This window comes from Suricata suricatta, chromosome X (assembly GCF_006229205.1).
Source record: "Suricata suricatta isolate VVHF042 chromosome X, meerkat_22Aug2017_6uvM2_HiC, whole genome shotgun sequence".
NCBI classification, from domain to species: Eukaryota; Metazoa; Chordata; class Mammalia; order Carnivora; family Herpestidae; genus Suricata; species Suricata suricatta.
The window spans coordinates 13,489,716-13,515,891 of record NC_043717.1 but is presented as its reverse complement, the minus strand read 5'-3'; the positions used below and the strand labels follow the sequence as shown (position 1 = coordinate 13,515,891).

The window sequence follows — 26,176 nt, the reverse complement described above, 5'->3', positions numbered from 1 at the left end:
TTTTGAGAGAAAGAGTGTGAATATAGGTGGGACAGAAGATCTGAAGCAGGCTATGTGCTGATAGCAGCAAGCCTGATGAGTAGCTCGAACTCACAACATGCGAGATAATGACCTGAGCCGAAGTTGGATGCTCGACTGAGCCACCTAGGTGCCCCTTGAAAGATTTTAGTATAAATGATAGTTTAGTTGCGCAGTTTTAAGAATAAGGAGGATGACTTGCAAAGAATTTCTAAATCCGAGAAAGGTTCCAAAGTCAAATGTTTACAATGACCTATTTTTTCTTTTTTACTTTTTTACTTTACTTACTTCACTTTACTATGGTTTCATAGCTTGCTTTTCTGTTTTGGCTGTTCAGAATTTGACTTTGTTTATTATTTGCCTCATATTCCAGGAATCTCTTTTTATACTAATTTCTCCTCTTCTTGTCATATGGCTGCATATTTACCATTCAGTTTATTTGAGGAGAAGGAAATCATATATCATCTATCTACTAAGGAGATAAGAATTTTATGGATATACAAATACACTTATAGGAAACATGAACTATATGACTGGGACCATATTTATTTCTTCTGGATCTCCAAAATTGCCGAGACTGGTAAAAAGTACACATTAAGTATTGAGTAAATAAACAGTGGATGGAAAATTTGGAGAACACTAAGCAACGATACCTTTTAAATCTTTTTAGATTGAAAGCAAGATACATATTAATTTATAACTCTAATCCATTTTAGTTTCTGTTCAAGTCAGCCAAGTGTAAGCTAGACTAGTACATGTGGAACAGTAGCTGGAAATAGGGGGTTGCTGTTCATTTCTATGCGTATTTCTTTTTCTCTGGTAATTATGTGTGCAACTGTTTTTTTCACAATTCAGAGAAGGCAAGCACTATCTTTCAATAATAAAATGTCTTCATGTGTCAGCAGAAATGTATATTTAATGAGTACTATTTGGAAATAAATATTAAATAAGGTTAAATCCCCAGACATGAAAAGTTTTACCAGTGTGTTTTTGTTTGTACTTACTTGTTTATGTTTTCTCTTTCTGAGTATGCCTCCACATCTGGGTTTTTAAAAACCTAAGAATCCTTCTGTCAGAGAGCACCTACTGACTCTAGTAAAATATCACATAGGAATTCACAAAGTTGTCTTTTGTGCCCCCACCCTTTTTTAAAAACCCGTGCAGTTTGATTCAGGGGAGTAAACTTAATAGCTTTTTTTGGTTTGAAGACAGCAAGGTAGCATATTAGAAAAAGCAGGCACTTGGGAGACCAAACTCTGTTAAGACACATCTTGGCTAAGTTACCTCACCTAACAGAGCCTAAGTTTCCTCACATATAAAGTAGGGAAATGGTACCTATCTCAGGAAGTTTGGGTGGATCAAATGAGATAATGCATATTAAAGTGCCTAGCCTATAATGGGTAGCTGATAAATATTGGCATCTATCTCCTTTCTTCTCTTTCCCTTGTTCCAGGCTTCTAGGCTTCCTGTTGACTTTATTTACTTCCTCTGTTTCCTAAGATTTACTCATTTCTTTTGCATTTCCACAATTCACTAACTTCTCATCTCCTGGACATTTTTCTTACCTGAAATTATAGGTTATATCTGAAGTTAAGCTGAAGGACAAGTATGTTTTGTGAGGTATTCACATAAAAATTTTATTAAATATGGTTAGTATATCTTTCTATATAGTTCAAATACTTTTTTCAAAAAGGTTTTTATTCACTTTGTGGCCACTATGAACACATAGTTTTAGGGCTATATATAGTTGTGTTTGTGTGTGTGTGTGTGTGTGTGTGCGCGCGCGCACGTGTGTGTGCTATATATAGTTTTAACATTATTTAAACAAATCTATTTTCTATTGGAAATAATGCTTTAAACAGAGTTTCAGCATGGTGTATATGTTATATGATTGCTCTTTGGAAGAGAGATAATAGATACATGTAATGTATAATGTATATAGTTTAATTTTGATGTCTAATATATTGAATGACTACTCTTTCCTCTTTAGTTAAATTAGTTTACTGTTTTGTTCTAGGTACTGGGGATATGGCAATAAAACCGTTTTTGCCTTTGAGAAATTTGCTTTCTAAAGTGAACATTTATTTTCATTCATAAATTTTTTATAATACTTTTTTCTTATTTTGCTCATACATGAATTAAGGAGATCTTACTGTAATAGAATATTATATTTTAGGGAATATTTGGAGCTGTAGCACAAATATCTGTGTCTCAAGATTTCTTAACTTCAAATGCCAAATATAAAATTTTTAAATGCCAAAATTCTGAAATAATGATTTCATTACATTTGCCTTGTTCCCCCAAGTTACTGTTGTATATGTTACAACTTAGTGACATGTGTAGAATGTACTGGTTTTAGAGCTATAACATTGGCTTGCAGGTTGAAAATAGTTCTCATTCATTCAGGGCACTTGGGTGGCACAGCTAGTTGAGCATTGAACTCTTGATTTCAGCTCTGGTCATGATCCCAGGGTTGTGGGATTGAGTCTCACATTGGACACCGCGCTGAGCCATGGAGCCTGCTTAAGATTCTTTATCCCTTCCTCTGCCCCCTCTGCCATTTGCATGCTCACACACACTTGCGCTCATTCTCTCCAAATCAAACAAACAAACAAACACAGTTTTCAATCATTTAGTAAATGTTTTTTAGGACCTTCTGTTCTCCAGGGTTCTGTCTTAAACCACCCTGGCACAAGAATTTAAACTCAGGTCCAAAGCCCAATCTGTTTCCTTTTCTTCATGCCATGTATTTGGAGGTAGAGACCAAAACTGTGGAGATGAATAGATTGGTCAAGACATTGAGGATTTATTTGGATTTAGTAACTAGGAGAGTGTCATTACTGACCTTGGAAAGAATTCCTTTAAAATATGTTTGGGAGAAGAAAAGCTTATTAAAGGGGCCTGAGGAAACAGCAGAATAATAAGGAAATTAAAGTATCAAGTATAGGTGATTCTTCTTGGCATTTTGATAGTGAAATAGATTCATGCATGGGCTTGAAAGTATATCAGAAACTAGGAGTACTATCTTCAAAATAAGGGATTCGTGAGGGTTGTAAGAGAGAGAAAGGAGTTGGAGAACAGAGATTAAATACTATGAAGAGAAAGGAGATCATTGAAACCATAATGTCCCAGAGGAACCAAAGAAGATAGTTATATTAGGACATGATTGAATGAAAATAAACGAGTTTTAAGATGGAGAAATGGGGGGCGCCTGGGTAGCTCAGTCAGTTAAGCGTCAGGCTTCGGCTCAGGTCATGATCTCACAGTTCATGGGTTCGAGCCCCATGTGTTGGGCTCTGTGCTGACAGCTCAGAGCCTGGAGCCTGCTTCAGATTCTGTATCTCCCTCTCTCTCTGCCCTTCCCCCTGCTCGCTCTCTGCTGTGTCTCTCAAAATAAAAAAGACATTAAAAAAATTTTTTTAAGATGGAGAAATTGGCTGGTTATGGTTAGTCCCAAAAAATACTCTTCATTCTTCCCATCAAGTAGAAGATAGGGTCATTTGCTGAATGGAATAGGGTGTGAGGGAGATGGGAAGCTTTAACAGGGAAAAACATGCCTGCTGTAGAAACATACTTGGAAATTAGTGAGTCGCAGCAGTGACACCACAATTGAGTTGAGTGTGGATTTTCTAGAAATCAATAATATTTCAATGTTCCAAAGCAAGGTTGGCAGACTACAACCCAAAGGCCAGGCACATCCAGCTGATGTAACCTGAGATTTAAGAATGATTTTTGTATTCATAAAAGATATAAGAAAACCAAGCAAACAAACAAATAAGAATGTGTGACAGAAACTGTATGTGATCTTCAAAGCCTAAAATAGTCACTGTCTGGCCCTATATAGAAAAAGATTGCTGATCCTTGTTCAGTAGCCCAAGACCAGAGAAAGCAAGTGATATTGTGACTCAGAGGTGGGAGCTAACATGGTGGACATGATCAAAGATCAAGGGGTGATCAAGTAAGGGATACTAGTTAGAGGGTTATTGGTGGAGATAGACAGGAGGTTGATAGGGAGAAAAGCCAGAAGAAAGCTAACAAATTGGATGAAAATGGAGAGAGCTTATGGCTAGATCTCATGAGAATGAAAAGCGTGGTCAGTTGGTATGAAGCAAAGATGACAGGTGAGAAAGGTGGAAGTAAAGAAAGGAGCATAGTGGTTATTTTGCAGATAGAAGAGTTCCAAAAATAACTAAGTATAACCATTTTAGGAAGGAGCTGAACTCTCCAGTGATGAGGTCACAACAATGAAGCATCAAAATTGTTATTTTTTTAATGTTTATTTCTTTTGAGAGAGACCATGTGTGCATACTTGTGTGCACATGAATGGGGGGGCAGGGAGAATGGGGGGACAGAAGATCTGAAGTGGGCTCCACAGCAGGCTCTGCACTGATAGCAGAGAGCCTGGTGTGAGACTCAAACTCATGAACCACAAGATCATGGGGCTCAAAACTCATAAACTGAGAGATCATGACCTGAGTCAGATGTTCAACTGACTGAGCCATCCAGGTGCCATAGAATTATGATGTTTAAATTCCTGAAGATGAGGTCAGAGAGACCGTGTAAGAAGAAATAATGTGAATTAGGTCACTGGAGGTACTGAAGAAAGTGGAAGTGAGCATGGAATATGAGGTAGATGATGGTAAAGAGGTAAGAAGACTAGTGTAAGTAGGGATAAAGGGAGAAAGTGATGATGGCAGTTAGATGGTCTTCCCTTAGCCTTGGCAGCTGAGAGAAGGCTGTTCCCTCCTCTTAACCTGGCAAGTGCTAGAAGGTAGATAAAAAGGCTGCAGAGAAGATATGTTCTTTCTAGAAGGTCAGATTTGTACATGGTCTTAGAGTATGGGAGGAGCAAAGCAGTAGATTAGTTTCAAGTTGTAAAATGAAGCCCTCAAAATAGAAGTAGTTGAGTTTTGCATACATGTATAAATGTTTTACTTATACACCTCTTCCTCTAAAGTTTTTAAAAAATTTTTTAATTTTTTTAAAATTTATTTTTGATAGAGCATGAGAAGGGGAGGGGCAGAGAAAGGGAGACACAGAATCAGAAGCAGGCCCCAGGCTCTGAGCTGTCAGCACAGAGACCGATGCGGGGCTCGAACTCACGAGATCATGACATGAGCCAAGTTGGAGGCTTAACCAACTGAGCCACCCAGGCGCCTCATCTAAAGTTTTTGGATATTAGTACTTCTTACTATGTAAAATTCCTGTTTCTTGTAATAATAAAATTATTGCAGTATTAATACTAAAAACATCTCTTTTTATTTAACTGTGGGTGTAGATAAGTAAACTGGCAGGTAACCTTTATTTGAAATGCTAAAACTGCCTAGATAGGGCTACCAAGTAATGAGTAGATACAAATCACTTGGGTTTGATAGTGGTCCTTCCATGACAATATTAATGTAGAAGCTATATTGTAGTATACGAAACATTATTCCTAGACCTGCATATAGGAACATAATGTGCTTTGGCCATTAAAAATCAAGTGCAGGGGATTCCGCTGGCCTCTGAAAGATGAACTAGGAGTTGACAGTTGTTTTGCTATGTTTTTCTATATTGATAGGTAAAGTGATTCCTGTATATGGCGTGGTTAGATATTTTAGCATGGTATTTTCTGGAGGGAAAACTCTTTTCTGTGCTAAGAACTAAAAACAGGAGAAGTAGACAAAAGGCAAATTGCTAGATATTTTCACTGTGCTAAGTTTGAAGTGCTGGTTCCTCTTATAAATGCTTCTCTTTTTTTTTTTTGGAGAATTCTGACTACTTGCTAATAATCTGAAATCTTAAATACCTAAAACTTCATTGTAAATGGTACTTTTATTATAAGTGGTTTTTAATGAATAATGTTAGGAATATTTTTAAAGATTGAGTTAAATTTCTTAAATCCGAAGAAGACAGTACCTTAATTGTGTCATTTGCTTTAATTTTATTTTTGTGTTGTGTTTTTTTCCCTTCAGTGCCTGTTACAAAGAATATAGCAAAAGCACAGTCTTCTCTTCCCAGAGTGGGCCCACATTTAATGCCGTCTCCACAGAAAACTGCTATAATATTACCAACACAGCAGATCAGGAAATCAGGTCGGATTAAACCACCCCTACCTACTTTAGTCCCTAAGAAGGGAAGTGCTGCTAAAAATATCACACCAAGGAAGAAAAAAGCCCCCCTAAAGGTTAGTTGTACCATTTCCTGATTTGTATTCTGGTTATTTATTTATTATACAGTCTAGGATTTACTAAGAGTATGATGGGGCCCTTTAGGAATATACTATACAAAGACTATACATAAGGCTTTTTAAAGCCCACATAGCCATCAAGATTGGTATTTATTTATTTTTTAATGTTTATTAATTCATTTTGAGAGAGAGAGATCAGTGTGTGTGCGCATATAAGAAGGACAGGGTGGGAGAAAAGAAAGCAGGATCCACATGTCAGCACAGAGCCCAGTGTGGGGCCCAATCCCATGAACCATGAGACCATGACCTGAATCAAAGTCAAGAGTTGGGCTGCTCAACTGACTGAGCCACCCAGAAGGCCCTGGTATTTCTTTTCTTGGGTAAACTTAAAACTTTGAATAATTTAGACTTTTTCAAAACCACATTGAAAATACTGTGTGGGTATATTTATGTTCAGGATAGTTTATTTAAAACTCAGTATACTTTAAAAGTGAAGTGAATTTTGGGGTGCCTGGTTGTCTCAGTCAGTTGAGAGTCTGACTTCAGCTCATATCATGATCTTGTGGTTTCTGGATTCCAGCCCCATATCAGGCTCTGTGCTGACAGCTCAGAGCCTGGAGCCTGCTTCGGATTTTGTCTCCCTCTCTATCTGTCCCTACCCCACTTGTGCTTGCTCTCTCTCGCTCTCTCTCTTTCTCTCTATCAAAAATAAATAAACGTTAAAAATTAAAAGAAAAAGTGAAGTGAATTTTACTGTACATAAATTATACCTCAGTAAAGCAGGTGGAAGGGGGAATCAAAGTGGTAAATTCAATGATGCTAGAGTCCCATCTCATCTAACTGACTCCCCCAAAGAAAACAACTTTAGAACCTGGAAATAATAGACAAAATAAAAACTTCAAGACCTGGAAATAATAGAGAAAAACAGCTACTTGAAGATACTGGACGGTGAATGGAAGTAGACACACTGTGTGGTTCAGGGGAGTACACAAGGAGGTAAAAGTGTTACATGAAATTCTATATCCAGCAAAAATGCTCTTCAGGAGTGAAGGTGAACTAAAGATATTTTTAGATAAAAACATACTTAGAGAATTTATCACCGGCAGACAAGCACTATAAGAAATGCTGAAGGAAGTTGATCTCTGGGTGAATGCAAATAACTCTGTGTTTTGCTTTTTTCCTCTTAATTTATTTTTTAAATGTTTTATGTTATTTTTGAGAGAGAGAGATACAGAGTGCAAGTGGGAGAGGGAAAGAGGGAGAGGGAGACACAATGTGAAGCAGGCTCCAGGCTCTGTGCTGACATGGGGCTCATACTCATGAATGGTGATATCATGACCTGAACTGAAGTCAGATGCTTAACCAACTGAGCCCCCCAGGCACCGCCCCCTTATTTCTTTATAATGTGACTAAAGCAATAATTATAATATGGACTTGTGAGGTAATGTAATACATATAGCACGATGTAATACATCATTACATAACATCAATACATAAATGATGTAATACATGTAACACAGTATAAAGGTTTTGAGTGCAAGGTTTCAACATTTTATGTTAAGTAGTACAATATTAACTATTAGATTATACATTATAATCCTCAGGGCATATTGTAAAAACACAAATGCAGAGAAGTATAGCTAAAAAGCCAACAGGAGAACTAAAATGGAATTCTAAGGAATATTCAGATAACCAAAAAAAAAAAAAAAGAGGGATAGAGGATTAAAACACATATGAGACAAATAGAAAAGGAATACTAAAGTACACTCAGACCTAAACATATTAATAATTACTTTAAAAGTTAGTGGACTTGGGGCACCTGGGTAGCTTGGTTGGCTTAGCATCCTACTCTTGATTTTGGCTCAGGTCATGATGTCTCTGTTCCTGAGTTTGAGCCTCCACACCATCAGTGTAGAGTCTGCTGGAGATTCTCTCTCTGTGCCCATCCCCAGCACATGTGTGCTTGCTCTCGCTCTCTCTCTCTCTCTCTCTCTCTCTCTCTCTCTCTCTCTCTCTCTCACACACACACACACACACACACACACACACACACACAAAATAAACTTTAAAAAAAAGTTAGTGGAGTAACCTGTCCATTTAAGAGACAGATTATAAAAATGGATTTTAAAAAGACCCAAATATATCTGTTGTACAAGTGATATACTTTTAATATGAAGACATAGAATCTTCCTAGATTGATTAGAACTAAAATACAGCATTGAACATTTCTGAGTTCAGCCATCTGATATCTATATCTATATCTATCTGTCTGTACATTTTTTTTCTTTCAACTAATATTTGCAGTATGGAGCAAAATGACAATACCATTTTGGTTTTAAAATTCTTAAATTGGGGCACCTGGGTGGCTCAGTCATTTGAGTGTCTGATTCTTGATTTCTGCTCAGATCATGTTCTCACAGTTTGTGAGTTCGAGCCCTGCATTGGGCTCATGCTGACAGTGTGGAGCCTGGTTGGGTGTCTGTCTGTCTCTCTCTCTCTCTCTCTCTCTCTCTCTCTCTCTCTCTCTCTCCTTTTCTCTCTGCTTGCCTCTCTCTCTCTCTCTCCTTTTCTCTCTGCTTGCCTCTCTCTCTCTCTCTCACTCTCAAATAAATAAAAACTTTAAAATAAAATAAAATGCTTAAATTAATACTGTTATTTTTATTTCAAAAAGCATTCCGAATTTTTATTTTTTTTATTTTTTTTGAATTAAAATTATTTTTTTATAATAGTTTGTCAAATTAGTTTCCATATAACACCCAGTGCTTCTCCCCACAAGTGCCCCCCCCCATGACCATCACCCCCTCCCCCCCTCCCCCTTCAGTCCATGGTTCGTCTCCAGTATTCAGTAGTCTCCCTTGATCTGTGTCCCTCACTCTTCCCCGCTCTCTTTCCCCCTTCCTCTCCCAATGGTCCCCTGCCAGGTCTCTCCTGTTAGACCTATGGCATTCAGAATTTTTAAATAAAAAGTCAATAAGTGTGAATATATTTCAAATAGGAAATCATCAGTATTGAAAAAATCAAATAAGGAGATTATTCTAATGTAAATCATTAGCAGATTTAATTTTTTAAATTCAAAATGAATTGCATAAAATTAAGGAAAATTGTGCTATTTAAAGAGAAATAGTTTTTTTTACATTAAGTATATTCCATCCATCATGGGGCTGAAACTCATGACTTCGAGATCAAGAGTCACGTGACCCTCAGCCAGGCACCCCCAGAAATGATATTTTATTTTAAATGCATTTTAAAAATTAAAATGTATCAAGGGTGTCATCGGTGCATATTTTGAATGTATGTATTTTCTAGCTGCTGAAAAATGTTTTTATGATTAGTTGGTATAATGATGTGGGTAAAACTACATAAAGTTTCTCTTTACGCCTTTATTTTAAAATAATTTTAGCTCTAATTTGACAGTTTTGAAAAGGTGTTTTTGAAAATACTGTTTATATTATGGTGTGGTAGGGTGGGGTGAGGGATAGATTCTATAGTTTTTTTGATTGTAAGGTATTTTTTGTTTCAAAGGAAGAATTTTATTAAAAATAATTTTTTAAGTATATTTATTTATTTTGAGAGAGAGAGAGAGAGAATGCATTCACATGGGCAGGGGGAAGGGAGAGAGAGAATCCCAAGCAGGCTCCATGCTGTCAGCACAGAGCTCGATACAGGACTTGATCTAAAGAACCGTGAGATTATAACCTGATGCGAAATCAAGAGTGTACACACTTAACTGAATGAGCCACCCAGGCACCCCTCAAAGGAAGAATTTTAATTCACTGTTTTCTCTGGCTTTATTATTTCATTGTGAAAAGGTGAAGATTCCCATGTGGTTACCTATATCTTTGTTTCAGTACTGTCATGTCATAGTTTAATTATTTAGGAAGTCTTTGAATTAGAGTGTGAATTACTCTTTACTTCATCCACTCTCCACACATACTTCCTCTTTAAGGATTCTAGTGGTATAGAAGCACATTTTTCAAATAAATGTACCTTTATTCAATATAAATTGCTAATGCAAGCATACTATCTTGGTTAAGTCTTAAGTCATAGGATTCAGATTTCAGATTTTTTAAATACTGAAAGAACAAGAGTATATCAACACAGTAATTATAATTCAGTAGTTAAAAATAACATGATTTACTGGAATACAGAGAACCCCAATGGCAGTTATTAATTTAAACAAATAAGGAAAGCCCAACAATATTGAATATTGTTCTTATTTTATCCTCCCTTGTCCCTGCTCTTAAAATATCCTCTATTAGGGGCACCTGGGTGGCTCAGTTGGTTAAGCGTCTGCCTTTGGCTCAGGTCAGGGCCCATGGTTCCTGAGTTTATGGGCTCCGTGCTGACAGCTTAGAGCATGGAGCCTGCTTTGAATTCTGTGTCTTCTCTCTCTGCCCCTCCCTTGCTTGTACCCTCTCTCAAAAATAAGTAAACATTAAAAAATAAAACACAAATATCCTATTATTATTACCTTTTCTAGGTATGAGAGCCCCTTCTCTGACATTGGAGAGCCATATTTGAAGGTAGCTCCAGGAAAACTCCAAGAATTGATAACAAAATAAACAGAATGCGAGTTATATTTAACAGTGTCCAGAAGGCATTTGGTTTTTTGCCAAATATAATTGGTATAATTTTATATGGACTTTAGCAAGCCACTTGTAATTTTTTTAAATTATCACATATAATATGAAGAAGTGCAGGCTAGATACAGTAAAAATCAGATAAGTGACTACTTTGTAAAGACAAACTCTGTCCTCTGCTTTGTTGAGGTCCTCCACCCCATTTAATGTATTGCTGGATTGGATTTACAGACTTTTCTTTAGTGGTGTGAAAAAAATTGTTGTACAGTGAACCTCAGAAAATAAAACAAGTTTTATAGAGTGAACTATTTTGGCTAAGGTGTGACTAGTTGGAGGAGGGGTAACCCTGGGAATCCCAGCCTGTTGGTTCCTTCCTCTCCTACCTGACCAGTTCATGGGCCCTTCTGAGAGCACAGTTTGGAAACTACTATAGCTTGTGACACACACAGGGGTTTCCAACCCGAAGGACTTCTGACAGCTGATCATTTGTGATCCAGTGATGCTGATAATTTTTTGACCTCCTTATTTAGGAATTTTTAAAAATGTATAATGTATACTTTGCCCTTTTTTTTACAGGAAAAATTTTTTCCTGTTTTGTGTTCTACATCTTCAGCTTCTATAAATTCTTTGATCAGAGCTCATCGTGCTTCTAATAGGGATGCCACTCCTGGAACATCTAAAATAGTGATGTCTACAGGTAAATTAGTATTTTTTTAAAGAGTATAAAATTACTAATTCTTTTATTTTGTGTTATTATAGTGTCTTTGAAGTTTGAGGAATAAAATAAGAGGAAAACAAGGTGCTGATAATACACTTTTTTTAGCATTTTTCATATTAAAGTATTTTTAAGTTCTGGTTATTCATTTTGATGTTAAGGAAAAACTGTTTAAATACACAAATCACTTGAAAATTCAGTACTCTTAAAGTATTTACAAAATTACATCATTGTCAAATCTATTTTTGTTTTCCTTTATTTCACAGTGTCTTTTTGTCTTGTATATAATTTTAAAGTTACCTCAAATCTTTTTAAAATGCCTTTAAAATCTCGATGGATCCTTGCCTGTCAAGGGCCATGATGACTTTAAGTTATTCTCTGTAATGTGAAGAGTATGAAATGACACAGACCTAGACTGAACTATCTCCTTTTATTTGTCATCTCTTGTATGTTTTCTTATTCCCTTCCTATTTTTTAAAGCCTGTACTATTTTTCTCCAAGATCTTTATCTCCCTTATATTTTTCTGTTCTGTTGACTTTTATCCCAATTTTACTTGACTCACTAAAAAGATATTATTTTTGAAATGGATAAGATCATCTAATAAAAGATTATTATAACATACTCAGTTTATTATTTCTGATTTTTAATGCAGTAGCAGGAAAGACTAAATGAGTATAATGCAAAGGAGATAAAACATTGAAATCTTTGTTTAACTTCACTTGTATTCAGTAGGATTTTGTCCTTGCTATCAGCACCATGGCTTAAGATTTTTTTTATAATGTTTATTTATTTTTGAGAGAGAGGGAGAGCATACATGCATGTGGGGCGGGGACAGAGAGAGAGGGAGACACAAAATCCGAAGCAGGCTCCAGGCTCTGAGCTGTCAGCAGAGAGCCCAGTGTGGGGCTTGAACTCACCAACCATGAGATCATGACCTGAGCCGAAGTCAGGGCACTTAACTGACTGAGCCACCAAGGTGCTCCACCATGGGTTATGTTTTTAATAGCTGTTTCATTTCTGTGAAGAGGGTCCATCCTCCCTCTGGCTGTTGCCACAGAGTTGAATTATCATATATTTCAAAATAGTGAAAGTGAAATTAACGGGTGTTTATTGTACTGAGTATAGACTGTATATAAAATTGAGCAGTGTAAATTAAGTGATGAATGAAAATAATGTGCTTCTTAATTTAGGGGGCCCTCATATTGTATCATTGTATGTTGATTTATATTTACTGATTCCCATTGAAGAACTGTCATGGAAACGACATTTGAGTGATTATAGATGACTAGCTTCTCATTCATATGCTTGGGGCACCTGGGTGACTCAGTAGGTTAAACCTCTTATTCTTTTTTTTTTTTTAATTTATTTTTGAGAGAGAGGGAGAGGGGGAGAGGGGGAGAGAGGGAGATAGGCAGGCTCTGAGCTAGCTGTCAGCACAGAACCTGACGCGGGGCTCGAACCCACGAACTGTGAGATCATGACCTGAGCCAAAGCCGGACGCTTAACAGACTGAGCCGCCCAGGCGCCCCTAAACCTCTTATTCTTGATTTCAGCTCAGGTCATGATCTCACAATCTGTGAGATGTTGGGCTTTGTGCTGACAGAACAGAGCCTGCTTGGGATTCTCTGTCTCCCTCTCTCTGCCCCACCCCCCACTCACATTCTTTCTCTCTCAAAATAAATAAATATTTTTAAAATATAAATCATATGCTTATATTATACTATGGTATAATATAATGTACTATATTATTTTTCCTCCTTATACTAAGGAAAGGACTTATTTTTGGATTTTCTTCAGTGAACCTTGGCATGTATATAAAGACCATTTTTATTTTCCTTAAGTTAATGAAAAAAATGACTTTCGGTCATTAGAACTTACTGTGTGGCATATATCTTAAATGATTTGGTTACTTTAGAAAATATAATGAAGGTTCAGTGTTGGTGATTTAAAATAACTTCAGTCTAAGAAGGAGTTGTGACCAATTTTGAAAGAAAATTCTTATACTGTGTGTACAGTTAAAAGGTGAAAATATTTTCATACCATTTTATGTGATGTGGGAATGTGTGAAGAATTGTTTTATGATGCTACTAAACCTTGGATAGTTTTTATTATAATAAGTTTAGGCAAAATTCTAGAAAATTGAATAAGCATTTAGAGTATTTCTTTTTAGATTTAATATATTTATACAAAGTGTGAAAAGATACTTACATATGTGTTTTTAGGTAGGAGAAATGATCATTGATATTAACTATATTTGGATTCTCTTTGAAGTGTGGTTAGTGAGATATAGTAATTAATTATGTAGTGTTTATGTTGCTTTTAACCAATCTGTTATTTTTGTATACACCTGTTTTCTCAAGTCTGTGTCTATGTAAACAAACATGGAGACTGTGGTCCTCACCTGGATCAGAAGAAAATCCAGCAACTGCCTGACCACTTTGGTCCAGGCCCAGTGAATGTGGTCCTCCAGAGGACTGTGCAGGCCTGTGTGAATTGTGCCTTTCAAAGTAAGACTGTTTTTGGATTTCTTAAGCCAGATCATCGTGGAGGAGAAGTGATAACTGGTATGCTCATCTAATCCTTTATTCAGCTTTTCTTCCAAATTTGATTTTAGGTTTTGAGAAGGCAAGGATTTATAATATATAGATTATTTTATAATACTTGTAGTCTATGAGCTATTTATAATATTGGCATACTTATATTGGTATAGTAGAATATTTCTAATAGTTACATATTTATAGACATCTTTTGTTTAAAAAGTTTAACTTTATGTTCAAAATAGACAAATAATGTCAGAGTCATCCTGTAAATTGAGGTAAAAGATTTTTTTACATGCTTCATTAAGTTCACTATAGACAAAATTCCTTGGTTGATAATATATTTTAATGTTTTTAGAGAACAGATTAATCTATAAGAAGCTCTGAATTAAAATGTGATTCAAGAAGTGCTTAGGAGATAAGATACAGCTGGCTTTCATGATCGTCTGAGCAGATACTACATTTATACTCACAGAAGGCTTGGAATAGCAGGAAGTGTTGTTATAGATCATTGGGTGGCTGCTGCTATTATTGTTGTTCGCCTTATGAATATTTTTAAATGAGAATGCTTTTGCCAATACTGGCTCTTATGTTTGAATGAGAAGAACTTTATAATTTAAGATTATTCTTTTATACATTACAAAAAGTACAAATTACATTTATAATACATTCCCTAAATTGATGGCTTTTATTGCTGTTGTAGTTTTCACCTTTCTGTAATGTAACTGATGCCTCTTTTCCCCCCAATAGCCTCCTTTGATGGGGAAACTCATTCTGTCCAGCTCCCTCCAGTGAATAGTGCATCATTTGCTCTTCGCTTTCTTGAGACCTTGTGCCACAGCATGCAGTGTGATAACCTTTTGAGTAGCCAGCCTTTTAGCTCTTACAGAGGTAATAGTAAGAGTCCTACAGAGCTTGATAAAAGTGTACCAGGTGAGAGAAAATGTAAAATTTTATACTGTGCTTCTATATTTATATTACATTTTATAATTAACTTGAGAATCTTGTGTAATTCAGTTTTTCCTTGTGTCCTCCTCAGAGTAGCCACAAGGAACGAGTTAGACATATATAATATATAGTTGTTTTTGTTCATTCAAAACGAGAAAATAAATTCTTATATTCATAATGAACTTGAGAATCAAAACCTGAAAAGTATCCCATGGTTTGATTTGCATTTCCCTAATGGCTGAGATTGTTTAGCATCTTTTCATGTACTTACTGGCGATTTGTGATCTTTGGAGAAATGTCTGTTTAAATCCTTTGTCTATTTTTAATTGGGTTCTTTGTTTTTTAATTACATAGAAATAAAATATATTTGTTCCTGGTATATATTATATTGTATTTGTTATATATAAAGAGTCTTTATATATTCTGGATACAAGTTCCATATCAGAAATATACTTTGCATATATTTGTCCTTTCACTTTCTTGATGGTGTCCTTTGAAGCACAAAACTTTTTAATTTCAGTGAAGTCCATTTTATCTATTTTTTCTTTTGTTTCTTTTACTTTTGGTGTCATACCTAAGAAAATACTCCTTAGTAAAAGTTCACAAAGTTTTACTCCTAAGAATTTTATAGATTTAGCTGTTATATTTAAGTTACTGATTTAGTTTGAATTAATTTTTCTATATACAGTGAGGTAGGGGTCCAGTTTCATTCTTCCACATGGGGATATCTAGTTGTCCCAGCACCATTTGTTGAAAGACTACTCTTTCCCTATTGACTTGTCTTTGCACCCTTGTCAAAATGTATGGATTTATTTCTGGACTTTGTATTTCATTGATCTGTATGTCAATCCTCATGACAGTACCACACTGTCTTGGTTACCATAGCTTTTTGTAGTAAGTTTTGAGATTGGGAAGTATGAGTTTTCCAACTTTGTTTTTCTTTTTCAAGATCATTTAGGCAAGTCTGGGTTTCCTTATGAATTTAAGCGATCAGCTTGTCAATTTCTGCAAAGAAACCAGCTGAGAATTTAATAGAGACTATATTGAATCTGGAGATCATTTTAGGGATTATTGCCCTCTAATAATACTGAGTCTTCTACTGCATGAACATGGGATGTCTGTTTATTTAGGTCTTACTTAATTTCAACAGTATTTGGTAGTTTTCAGAAAGGTCATCTGGCACTTCTTTTGACAATTCTTCCTGAAACATTTTATTCTTCTTAACACTATTGTAAATGTAAATTATTTCCCTAATTTTTGGATTGTTCATTGGAAGTATATGTAACTGGAACATTTTTTTAATCCATTCTGCTAATCTGATATTTTTTATTAGAGTATTTATCTCATGTACAGTTAATATAATTACTGATAAGGTAGGATTTATTTATTTTTTTATTCATTCATAAGGTAGGACTTACATCCACAATTTTATTATTTGTTTTCTGTATGTCTTAGGTTTCTTTTTGTCTTTTCCTCAACTACTTTCTTTTTTTGTTGTTGTTTGAAATAGATGGTTTCTTGTATGCCATCTTAATTCCCTTGTTCCTTTTAGTAAATTTATTGAGTTCTGGTTTTTTTTTTTGTTTTCTGTCCGGGAGTTATTTTCTTGGTAGTTGCCTTGGGGATTACAATTAACATCTTAATTTAAAACAATCTAGTTTGGATTAATACCAGTTTAGTTTTAATATTATACAAAAACTTTGCTCCACTACAGCTGTGTTTCCTGCCCCCTTCTTTGTTCTTTTATTGCCAAATTATATTTTATATATTATAAGCCCTCAAATACAATTTTGTAATTATTTTTTCATTTTTTTTAATTACCATATTTTTAAGTAGAACTCATGACACTGAGGTCAAGAGTTGCATGCTCTACTTACTCATCTATCTAGGTGCCCCTAGTTTTTTTAAGGGAAGAAGGAGAAGAAAAGAGTTATGAACACTAATATATTTACTGGTACTCTGGTTTTTTTAATGTGGATTTGAGTTGCTTTTGAATGTCATTTCATTTCTTGTAGGGTAAGCTGTTTAAGTGAGGAATTTTCTCACTTTTTGTTTGTGAGGAATTTCTCATTTCTCTGTCATTTTTTAAAGGTTACTTTTGCTGTATGTCGAATTCTTAGTTGACTGTCTTTTTGTCAATTTGAATGTCATCCCACTTCCTGCTAGCCTCTTTAGTTCCTGATAAAGTTCGTGAAGGCAGTTGTAAATCTTACTGAAGATCCCTTGTGTGTGATAACTTGCTTTTCTCTTGTTGATTTTGAGATTCTCTTTGTTTTTTTTACTTTTGATAGTTTGTGTTTTTTCTAGGCGTGGATATCTTTGAATTTTTCCTAGTTGGAGATTGTTGAAGTTTTTGGATATTTGGATCAATGTTTTTCATCAAATGTGGGAAATATTTGCCACTATTTTTTCAAATGTTCTTTCTGTCCTTTTCTCTCTGTCACCTCTCCTTCTGAAACTCTCTCATTATGTGTGTTTTGGTGTCCTTGATGGTATCCCATAGGTCTCTGGGATTTGTTCATTTTTCCTCATTCTTTTTTCTTTCTCTTCCTTAGACTATATAATCTCAATTGACCATTCTTTAAATTTGCTGATTCTTTCTTGTGCTAGTTCAAATCTGCTGTTGAGCTCCTCTAGTAAATTTTTTGTTTCATCTATAGTACTTTTCAAGTCATAAATTTCAATTTCATTCTTTTTTGTAATTTTTATATTGATTGTCTCTATTTAGTGAGACATTGTTCTCATATTGTCCTTTAGTTTTGTACATATTATTATTACTATTGTTATTATTATTTTTTTAGTTCTTTGAACATAAATAAAATAGCTGATTTAAAGTCCTTGTATACTAAGTCCAGTATCTGGGCTTCCTCAGAGCCAGTTTCTACCGACATATTTTCCCCCTATTTGTGTGTGCCATACTTTTCTGTTTCTCTATATGTCTCCTAATTTTTAGTTGAAAACTAGGCATATAAAATTGGGATAAAGCAGTAACTCTGAAAATCAGCCTTTCTCCCCTACCCCAGGGTTTGTTGTTGCTGGTGTGTTTGTATAGTGACTTTACTGGACTAACTTAATGAGTTCCTGGGCTCATTGTTATATGTAGTCACTGAATTCTGCTCATTTAGCTTAGTGTTCAGCAAATGGTTGGACAGGGATTTCCATAAATGCCTGCAACTGGTCTTTTTCCCATCCTTTGCCACGTAGTTCTGTGTATATGTTGGAATTTACCTTGAACATTCCAGGAGGCAGTTTATAAATCTACTTTGTGCAGAGCCTCAAGGTTAGGAAGACATGAAAGATTAAGGTCTCTCCTGGGCATACGTGCAGCCTTGCACATGTATATGGCCTTCTAGAGTCCCAGGAATATCTCCATGCTTTTCAAACTCTCTTAATGAACATTTTATTCTCCAGGGTTTTTTTTTTTTTAAGCGTTTTGGTCACCTTCTTGTGAGCCCTAACTGGCAATGCTGGCTGGCTCTGGCAGCTGAGTTGTTAAATAATTGCTTCTGTGGGGTGTTTTGTTTTGTTTTTGACCAATGTCTTGGAGGTAGGGCTGTTATACAGAGCAGGCTTTGATTTAGGTTATTCAAATGAAACAAGCCCTGAGATCAGCGCTTTTCATTGAGCTTCAAGATTGGTCAAATAGTGACTGTTCTCTGGGGACAGGGCCTTTTGAGAGCTCCAAACCCATTGTGCTGCCTCCAGTGACTACTAGGCTGCTGGTTTTCATAGCTGCAGTAGTTGTGAACCTGTTGGTTTACAGAGCTGCTGCAAAACTGAGTGAAGGGGATGATGTTAGGGAAGCTAAAATGGCACAGAATTTACTGTTCTTTCTGACATTCAGCCATTTTTTTCTTGAATAAATGCTTTTTCAATTGTTGTAAGCCTTCATGTCCAGGGTTTTTGGAAAAGATAATTTTGCCAGTGTCTTTATTATTTTTATGAAGAAATGGATTTTTGGAGGTCCTTAATCAGTCATCCTGGAAGTGCCTCTCTATGATGACTTTTCAATTTCTTTGTACATTATCTGGCTTTTTCTAGTTACCTCTGCAGGAATAATTTCATGCCTGAGGTTATTTCTATGATATCCAGAAACAGAAATTAAGACCCATTTTTATGTTTTGTTAGCCCCAGATAGTAGGCCATATGCCAACTTCATAAGCTTTTCATTAAGCATTAGAATATTACAAGTAAAAGATGAGTAAAGACTCTTTGATCTTGCTAAGAATATGAGATAAATAATCATCTATAGAAATCAATGTTAGTATTTGAATATTCTGTATCCATTTAATAATGGGTATGAAAAGAGTCAATTATTAACTTTATAAGAATTTAAACATCCTGTTTTTAGAAATATTTGTCATTCACTGAAATATGTTTTGTGTCATTTTGTAGTCCATGATTAAAAATAAAATCAAGTGATAAGAGCTAAGACTCTTCAGTAATCAATCAGTAACCAGATTGCTGAAGGTTGCTTATCAGGTAATCTTAAGAAGCATGCCCTGGCCCTCAGCCCTTTTGAACCAGATAAGGTTTTACTTTGGTACTTTCTTATCATAATATTTCTTCTCACTCAAGTTCTATTATCAGACTTTTTAGATTATACTTAATTTTTCCTTTTAGTTGGGGGTTAAATTAAGATATTGATTGATATTTAGAGTATAATTGATAATTTGAGATGTCATTCCTTTCAGGATCATGCCTTAAAGAGTAGTCCTTTAGGTAGAAATGCATTTGGTTTAATAATAAGCTGTAGAGTATATTAAGGGTAGTTCTAGGCCATGATTGTTGCATGTGAAATGGGACATCCATTGTACTCTGTCTTCTCCTTTTCTGAATTCTTAACTTTTTTTGTTCATGAAAACAATTTTCCCAGGCCTTTCGATACCGTATAATTGATAATTTCTTCATTAATTCTTCAATAATTTCTTCACTGCTTCCTGAAGTATTTAGAGAGATGTGATGACCCTAGAATAAATAATGCCTAGACATAATGCTTTTAGCTCAATGCTTTTAGCTCTTGAATATGATGCCAATGAAACATATAATGGGATGAAATGAACACACATTATTCATAAACAGGTAATTGATAAATTATTGATGAAGTTATAATAGGCAGATGATTGGAAACTGAAGTGTTATATGCTGATCTGAAAACGCTTGAGGAATGTTAATTAGTTATAACAGACACCTTTTTTTTAAAAACAGTAAAAGAAGACATAAGAGAAAAGAAAAGCCCCAAACGGCCTTCTCAGGAACCTTTACCTTATGTTGTTCCTGTGTCACCTAAGTTCCCCAAAACAAAGGTGCATGCTTCTACAGGTAAATAGTATTTATACATCCTAGGAGTGCGAAGAAAAGCCACTCTACTGCCACTTACTGTATGCTCTTGGGTGGGGGTATGTATTTGCTCAAATCAGTTTAGCAATCAGGCTGCTGCTTTGGCAGTTTTGTTGAGTGTTTCATTCCCTTCAGAAGTGCACAGTTGTCATTTCTCCTCAGATTAAAAAAAAATAGAGTAACATTTTCCATTCACCTTTGTTGCTGAAAGCTCATAAAAGGAGATTAGAAAAACCTAGTACCTTTCTCCAGTGAAAGTTGCTTTTTTAATATTTTTTTTATTTTTGAGAGAGAGTGAGTGTGAGAGAGGGAGGGGCAGGGAGAGAGAATCCCAAGCAGGCTACATGCTGTCAACACAGAGCCTCGCATGGAGCTCAACCTCTCGAACCATGAGATCATGATCTGAGCTGAAATCAAGAGTCAGATGCCTAACTGAGCCACACAGGTGCCCCTCCAGTGAAAGTTTTAAGTGCCCAAGTAGTAAGCAAATGTTAGAAGCCAACTGTGTGGTTATATTATAACAAATAGTTGTGAAGAACTGCTTTTCTAAAAATGAATGCTTTAGTGAGGTGTTCACAGCCTTTGCGGCAAGACTGGCAGGGGACAATTGCCATGAGAAACATAGGTGATGTCATGGAATCAATTTGGATTTTAAGACAGAGTCCATTACTGTGAATGCCAAGAAGGGGATGACCATGTACTTTGTATTAGGGGTTTGTGGTTCAGTATAGCATAGCTTAAGTGAATTGTTGAAGATGACAAGATCTTTTGACCTTTGAATAGTATTTAAGCTATAAATCTACTGGAGATAATTGCTTTTGTCTTTCTTTTCTTTTAGAAGAATCATTGTCTTCTGAAGGAAATGGCATGCCCAAGGAAGAGAAGCTTCCTGAAGATTCCAAAAGCCCACCACTAAATCAAGGAAGTTCTTTAAATCCTGACAGCAGAAATCCTATAAGCATTCATACTGCAGTCTCTGGGGATTTTTCTCCAAGTGTGTCAGGCACCTCAAGTTCAGCACTGGTGGGAACTAAATCTACCAAGAGCAGTCAATATGAAGTTAAATTCCAAATGCAGAAGAAAAGTGAAGGTATATTTAAAAAACACTGATTCTCAAACCAGTGTGTTTCTTTTCTCTAAGTTTTCCATGCCCAAAAATATCCCCTGAGAGTGTGTCACATTGGAGAAAGTGCCAAAATTGAGGAGTTCGAGTCCTCCCTGTTTCTGTCACTGTCAGAATCAGGCCCCTACAGATGGCTCTGATCCTCATGGCAGCATAGAACTATCTTTGGGAATCTGGATCACCAACCATGTCTCTCATAGAAACTTCTTAGATTCATGGTTCTTATTAATGGTTCCATTGTAATTTATCATTTCATTGGGTACAGTCTGGACTCAAACAAACTTCCTATGACTCTGAGGCCTGGAATGACGCACTCCCTCTCCTTTTTGATGTACTCTCTTCGTTGTCAAAGGAAGGTCAAAAGAGAGCTTTCCTGGCCCTAGACTGTGTGTGACTCCCAGATCTGGCCTCGTATTCTGTTGCTGCAGCCATTTCCCCATTCTCCACACCTTCAGTTACTCCCTCAGACCTACCAGGAGTTTTTAATATGTGTAAACACAGCAGCATCCTCTTGCCATTTGGAAAGAGCCAGAAAGTTCTTCATGTGCAAAGATAGCTACCCTTTACCATTTTAAGCACTAAGTAGGGTGAGGTGGAGTGAAGGTAAGAGTAAGTGTTTAATCCTTTTTATCCTGTTAGACGTCTAGGCAAGGTGAGCAGTAAAGTCAGTAGGAACTATCTAACTCGACTACTTTTCATCATGGATATTATCTATGGGCAACTGCACTGCATGCACTATGACATATTTCATGTCGTCCCCTTCCATCTCCCAGCCCATGTAGATTGCCTCTGCCTTCAGAGTGACGTTTGCAAGGAGTCTGACAATAGATGTTTATTCAATAAAGGGATAACATACCTGTCATTTTAGGTATTTTCATAAAATACGAGCTTTTGAAGATAGGCCTTCTCCGTAAAAGGCTATAAAAAGTTACCTCTGATGCCGAATATCTCACTTTCAAATGTATGCCTAACACTATCATACCAAAGTAGCCTACCTGTATTGGGGGTTGGGAAGGCTAGTTTCTGGTCTTCCAGGAGTGAAAAGACTAATAGTAATAACATTACTTACTAGTAATTTTCTGTCATTAATAATAGAAATCAGCATTGTCTTCATCACTATCTAACATGTACTGGGCACATAATATTTTACATAGTCTTATACAGTACATCCTTACAACAATTCCTTGAGATGTATGTGCCTATAAACATTTTCCTATGAGAAATCTGAGAAGTCACTTGACTAAGGTCCCCAGCTAGAAAGGGGCTGGGTCAGTCCTTAAATCCAAGCAGCCTGTCTCTAGGCTGTAGGCTGTACGCTTAACTTCTGGGATGCTTCCATCTCCAGAGAATAGGTAAGCATTTCAGTAAAAAACTGTCTAGAGGTGTCATTACTATTATCTTCTTTAAGGTATGGGAACTGTTACTTACCCTGGCTGCCGGTGATGCTCTCACAGCTCTCTGCCCTGCCCCATTATTTGAATGAAATAAATTGCTTATTTTTATTTTAGGAAGGAAATCCAATAACATTGTTGTGGATAAAATCAAATAACTTTCATTTTATTTATTTCAGAAACATTTAGTGTACGTAAGACAAAGCCATTCAGGAAAAAAAAATGCATGAGTGGACTTTGACTATTTTTCACATAGTTCGTTTATTTCATGTAATTATTGAGAATGACACTAATGTTTGCAACTTATCTGATTATTTTGAAGATACAGGCCCAATTAAATTATTTTTCCATAATGGATTAAAAATGATGATCTTACAGTTGTTTTAACATAAAATTATAGCTTTATACCACAAATTATATTTTTGCCTGTAGTTTTTCTGTAGTAATCTATAAAACTAGTTACATGTTATTTGAGACCTAAGTATATCAGATTTTGATGACATAAACCAGAAATCCCACAAAAAAGTTAATTTAGAAATATGATAAGCTTGATTAGCTTTGCCAGTAACTTTTTAATCTCAAATTGAGTCTTTCTTGAGCTAAAGGAGAAGACTTTTCTGTCTAAATTGTCAAAATGCCTTAGGCATGGTATGGTCTATACACCATCATTTTCATTTGGGTTGAAAAAGCCCAGCAACATTTCTTGGTAGATAGGACCAAAATTTATATCTCTGACAAGTGGAAGGGAGGATATATTTTAGTAAAGGGTTTTGTTTCACATTGAAGTTAAAATAGTGAAAGAGAAAACAAATATACTTTTGAGCTACACATTTAAAAAAACTTTCTATTGTGATTTCTTTTATCTTCTGTTTTTCTTTGCCCTTTACCTGGGTAAATATCAAAATGCCCCCAAAATGGCTGGAGCCCAGATAGGAGAGAAAGGATATATCTTTGGTTAATTCATACCAAACAAAACAAAACAAATTTGTGTTGACGGTCCTTGTTTAAAGAAACAGATCTTCCTAGCAAATTACAAAACTCATTTCTGTCACACACTAAACTTTAGAGAGTCAAGTGCTCTGGTTGAGTAAATACTTGTCTGGACACAAAGAAATTACAGCACAACCTGGTGAACAGCACACCTAAAACTTTTTGAGGTATGAGTGCTTAATGTATTCTGTGTCTCAATTATTCCTTTTTTTGACCTATAAACATTGAACCAGAATATCTATTAATATGCAATTAAACTTGAGAGAGGTATTCAATATAATGTTAAAGTTACATCTGACCTAGCCAATCCGAAAATAATCCTCTTTTCTTCAAGATTCAGATAAGCATTTAACCCTTAAAAGATGGGAATTTAAAGAGTAAAGTGATGCTAAAAATGTTCGTATTGAATACATGGGAGAGATTCAGTAAAAACTAATTTGGTTCTCAAAGATAATGGGGTTATTGAAATTCATGGATTAAAATGAATAAATTTAAGCAATTATAAAATGAAATCTAGAGACTTGCCATTGTATTTAGCTGGTAAGAGAAACCTAATCTAGACATACTAAGAGGAGAGAGAGAGGGGTGCCTGGGTGGCTCAGTCAGTTGAGCATCCGGGTGCAGTTCAGGTCATGATCTCACGGTCTGTGGGTTCGAGCCCCGCATCAGGCTCTGTGCTGATACCTAGCTCAGAGCCTGGAGCCTGTCTTCAGATTCTGTGTCTCCCTCTCTTTCTGACTCTCCCCTGCTTATGCTGTCTCTCTCTCTCTCAAAAATAAATAAAACATTAAAAAAGAATTTAAGAGGAGAGAGATTGAGAGAAATTCATTGAAATACTTAAAGAGAGTAATAGGTTGACTTAAATTAACCCAATTTAACCCTAGCAATGGATCTTTTGCTGTCTTTGCCTGTGGCCAATAAGGCCTCAGATTCCTCGGTCTGTTTTATTGTTTTTGAAACTAGGGGAAATTCTGAAGCTGCTTTTGTTTTGGGGGGAGGTCAGATGGGGTACTTTTGGGTAGCCATCCTCAGGTCATCTCTAGGCTTTCACTGGATTCTACCCTTGGAGGCCTGGGTCCTTGCTGGGGTACTTAGTGGAAGGTTCCAAGAATCAGAGACCATTTCTCTCTTCCTAACATCTCTTCTTTCAGGATAATGTTCAGGTCAAGTATGATTTGTCTTTTTTCCCCCCCATTGAAGCTCCAAGTTATATAGCTGTACCTGACCCCAGTGTCCTGAAACAAGGCTTCTCTAAGGACCCTTCAACCTGGTCTGTGGATGAAGTGATACAGTTTATGAAACATAAAGATCCTCAGATATCAGGCCCCCTCGCCGACCTCTTCAGGCAACATGTAATGTATCTTTTGATCCGGTTTTCCTGCCGTAATGCCTTTCAATGACCTCTGTGCAAGCCCTTCAGTTGGATGGATGCTGATTAATGTGGATGGTGGGGGAACCCTATCAACTGATTTTTTTCCATATGTGAGAAAGATTACTTGGCCCAAAATTAGATTCTTAAATGGTAGATGCTGGATCTGTGCTTTAAACGGGTACTCAAGCACCTCAAGTACTGCAAGTCTTCAAGTTCTCAAGAGAAGATGGTTCAGCATGGCCACTCTCAGATGTCTTCTCCCACAGGGACCCTCCTCCCCTCTCCTCCAGGACCGTGAGTAGGAGGGGGTAACCACAAGCTGTGACAGGGTATCTTCCTTGTGGATGATGCCCATTGAGCCCAGCACCTGTAAGATTAAATGCAGTTTTATTTTAAATAGGAGCTCATTAATCCCAAATAATACGGTTCTGTGACATAAATTGGTTAACAAAGGAAATAAAGAAATTTTAGGAGGATCCCTTGTATATCTCTTAAGTAATGTATATAGTCTTTTCTGAGAAGTCAGTGACCAAATATCTTACGTCCTTTTCAGTATTCTAAGAAAATCAGTAGTTTTAGCATTTAATTAGCTTCAGACAACTAATTAGCTTTCAACATAAAGAAAACACTGTATATGTAGCAGGTTTATAGTTTGCATTGATGCCAACATACTCCTCAGCCTTTTTAAGAAAGTTAATGACCGTCTGAAATTTGTTTTCTACAATTCATAGTTATCTACTTTTTGTCATGAATATGTAGTATTTAATTTATTCAACGCCCAGTATTTATTTATTTATTTATTATTATTTTTGAATAGTTTATTGTCAAATTGGTTTCCATACAACACCCAGTGCTCTTCCCCACAAGTGTCCTCCTCCATCACCACCACCTCTTTTCCCCCCTCCCCCTTCCCCTTCAACTCTCAGTTCATTCTCAGTATTAAGTAGTCTCTCAAGTTTTGCATCCCTCTCTCTCCCCAACTCTCTTTCCCT

At 36.1% G+C, this 26,176-nt stretch overlaps 1 protein-coding gene across 1 annotated transcript in view; it reads left to right on the top strand.

The window, feature by feature from the left end:
• The window catches only part of SCML2 (Scm polycomb group protein like 2), a 101,777-nt gene extending 76,513 nt beyond the window's left edge, over window positions 1–25,264 (top strand). Inside the window, exons 7-13 of the mRNA XM_029930266.1 lie at window positions 5,973–6,184; window positions 11,344–11,464; window positions 13,844–14,047; window positions 14,771–14,953; window positions 20,177–20,290; window positions 21,147–21,398; window positions 25,013–25,264. Of these exons, the coding sequence (XP_029786126.1) occupies window positions 5,973–6,184; window positions 11,344–11,464; window positions 13,844–14,047; window positions 14,771–14,953; window positions 20,177–20,290; window positions 21,147–21,398; window positions 25,013–25,212 (1,286 nt within the window). The 3' untranslated portion in view covers window positions 25,213–25,264. The remainder of the gene's footprint in view (window positions 1–5,972; window positions 6,185–11,343; window positions 11,465–13,843; window positions 14,048–14,770; window positions 14,954–20,176; window positions 20,291–21,146; window positions 21,399–25,012) is intronic.
• The last annotated feature ends 912 nt before the right edge of the window (window positions 25,265–26,176 follow it).